At 39.0% G+C, this 2,441-nt stretch overlaps 1 protein-coding gene across 1 annotated transcript in view; it reads right to left on the reverse strand.

The window, feature by feature from the left end:
* Window positions 1-2,311, reverse strand: part of LOC105139993 (probable leucine-rich repeat receptor-like protein kinase At1g35710) — a gene marked incomplete at its 3' end in the record, with an annotated part of 18,166 nt that extends 15,855 nt beyond the window's left edge. The window contains exon 1 of the mRNA XM_011046650.1: window positions 1,454-2,311. Within this exon, the coding sequence (XP_011044952.1) occupies window positions 1,454-2,239 (786 nt within the window). The remainder of the gene's footprint in view (window positions 1-1,453) is intronic.
* Window positions 2,312-2,441: the final 130 nt, after the last annotated feature.

The raw sequence follows: 2,441 nt of genomic DNA on the forward strand, positions 1-2,441 counted from the left end.
CGTATTCCATATCTAAAAGAACATTGCTGCTGGAAATGTCTCGGTGAATGATTGGAGGCGAGCAATCATGGTGTAAATAGGATAATGCATTGGCCACTCCTTTAACAACATTAAGCCTTCTATTCCAATCCAAGTCCATTGCCTGTTCTTCGCTAGATAAATTTATCTTCAAACTTCCCCTTTCTATGAACTCATAAACTAAAAAAGAGTGCTCAATTAATGAACAAAATCCATATAACTTCATAATATTTCGATGTCGAATATCTATTAACATGCGAATCTCATTTCTAAAAGTTTTGAAACTCATAAGCTCGCCATCTCTTGATGGATGAAGTTTCTTCACGGCAACCACCTGACCTGTAGGCAACATGGCTCGATAAACAATTCCATGTCCCCCTTTCCCAATGCAGTTATTGAAGTTGAAATTATTAGTGGCCTGGATGATGGTTTCATGTAGGATCTCTTCCTCATAGCCCCATACTGCAAAACTGAGTGGACTTTGTCGCTCTCCTAAACCGAAAATTCTTTCCCTGCTTCTTTTGTGGAGAAAGTATAAACATCCGACCATGGTAAGTAGTAGAAGTAGACTGCCCAGGAGAGGAAAAAGAATCAAAATGACAATTTTGCTGCTCCTTCTCCTGCTTGTAAGAAGTGTACAAGGCTTTAGACCACTGGCATTTCCACAGAGACCACTATTATTCATAAAAGCTTCAAATGGAGCTTCAATGAAGCCTTTGATTTTGGGGATAGGGCCCTCTAGTTCATTGTAGGAGATGTCTACAGCTGTCAAGCTCACCAAATCTACAAAAGCAGTTGGAATCAAACCGGAAAGTTTGTTGTGAGAGAGGTTCATCGTTTCTAACCGTTTCAATTGCCCAATTTGTGATGGTATCGCTCCTGCCAGAAGATTCCCAGTGAGATCTAGATGTCCAACTAAATGCAGTAAGCCTATCTCAGATGAGATGCTCCCTGTGAACTTATTATGACTCAAGTTCAACTGTAATAAATTTTAGCACTGTCCCAGTTGTTTTGGGATTGATCCACCAAGATTATTAGAAGCTAAATTCAGGAGACGAAGTTGAGATAGCACTTGGATTTCAACGGGAAGGACACCAAAAAGATGGTTGTTATGAAGAGCAAGGTTGAACAACGCCTTCAACTGCCCCAATTTTTTTGGAATTGTCCCCTTCAGGAGATTTGACGAGAGATCAATCATCTGTAACCTAGTAGCCTTTCCAAGCTCTGATGGTATCTCATCGGTGATATTATTGTTTGACAATTTTAGGCTCACCAAGTTGTGAAAACCTCCCCATTTCCACGTAAGCTTACCATACAAATCAGTGTGACTTAGGTCCACATAGGTCAAGTTTGGGTAGAGGCCAAAATCTTCAGAAATATTCCCTGACAATTGGTTCAAATTTAAATAATCTTCAGAAATAGTCCTAAATTTAAATAGACTAGTGCAATTTCGCAAGCTTTTAGGGATTGGACCAGAAAAATGATTGTTGGCGGCTGTAAAATTTACAAGCAACCCATCAAGGCACAAGTCTCGTGGTAAATGGCCAGTGAAATTATTTGAAGACAATTTCAATTCAACAAGGGATTCAAGTTGTCCTATTTCCCGAGGAACAGATCCAGATAAATTATTATTGTTCAGATGAAGTCGACTGAGCAAAGTCATGTTCCCAATAGAAGAAGGGATGGAACCAGAGAGTTTGTTATCCTTGAGATTGAGAATGAATAAGTTTCTCAAATTTCCAATAGAAAAAGGGATCCTACTAGTGAGATTATTTTTATCAAGGTAGAGAAAGTTAAGACTTGTTAACAATCCTATCTCAAGTGGAATAGTTCCGTAGAGTGAATTGTTCCCGAGATTGATAGTGAGAAGATTGGGGAAGAATGAGAAGTTGAAACTATGAAGTGTACCTCTCAGACCAAAATTTGGAAGGCTGAAATCCGCGACACTTCCAGAATTGTCACAAGTGATCCCAAGCCACTTGCAAGGGCTGCTGCCAACCCAAGAAGACAGGACAGATTGGCTGTGGTTGTCATCAAGACTTGCTTTCCATTTTAGGAGAGCCTCCGCTTCTTTATTATCTTCAGCAGCTACATATTTGACAGCACCAAATGAAGTTGCAGAGAAATTAGGAGGAAAGGCAAAGAAAGAAGGAATGCACATTAGGAGAAAAAAAAGGACTTGGAGAAACTTTGAGAATGGTTTCTGTAGGAAGGACATCATGCCTAAGGGATATGGTTTCCTATGGCAGATGAAGATCGTAGGCTCCAATGATATGTTTTTATAGAAAAAAAGAAATGGAATATTTATTAGAATTTTTAATTGTGAAATTTCCGATTCATCTTTGTTCTTATTTTACAGACTTTGACATATATACGTCAACAACAGTGACATCAGTTTTTATTGGGTGGGAGATTAGGAAAAT

Source organism: Populus euphratica, unplaced genomic scaffold (genome assembly GCF_000495115.2).
Source record: "Populus euphratica unplaced genomic scaffold, PopEup_1.0 scaffold113.1, whole genome shotgun sequence".
Lineage (NCBI taxonomy): Eukaryota > Viridiplantae > Streptophyta > Magnoliopsida > Malpighiales > Salicaceae > Populus > Populus euphratica.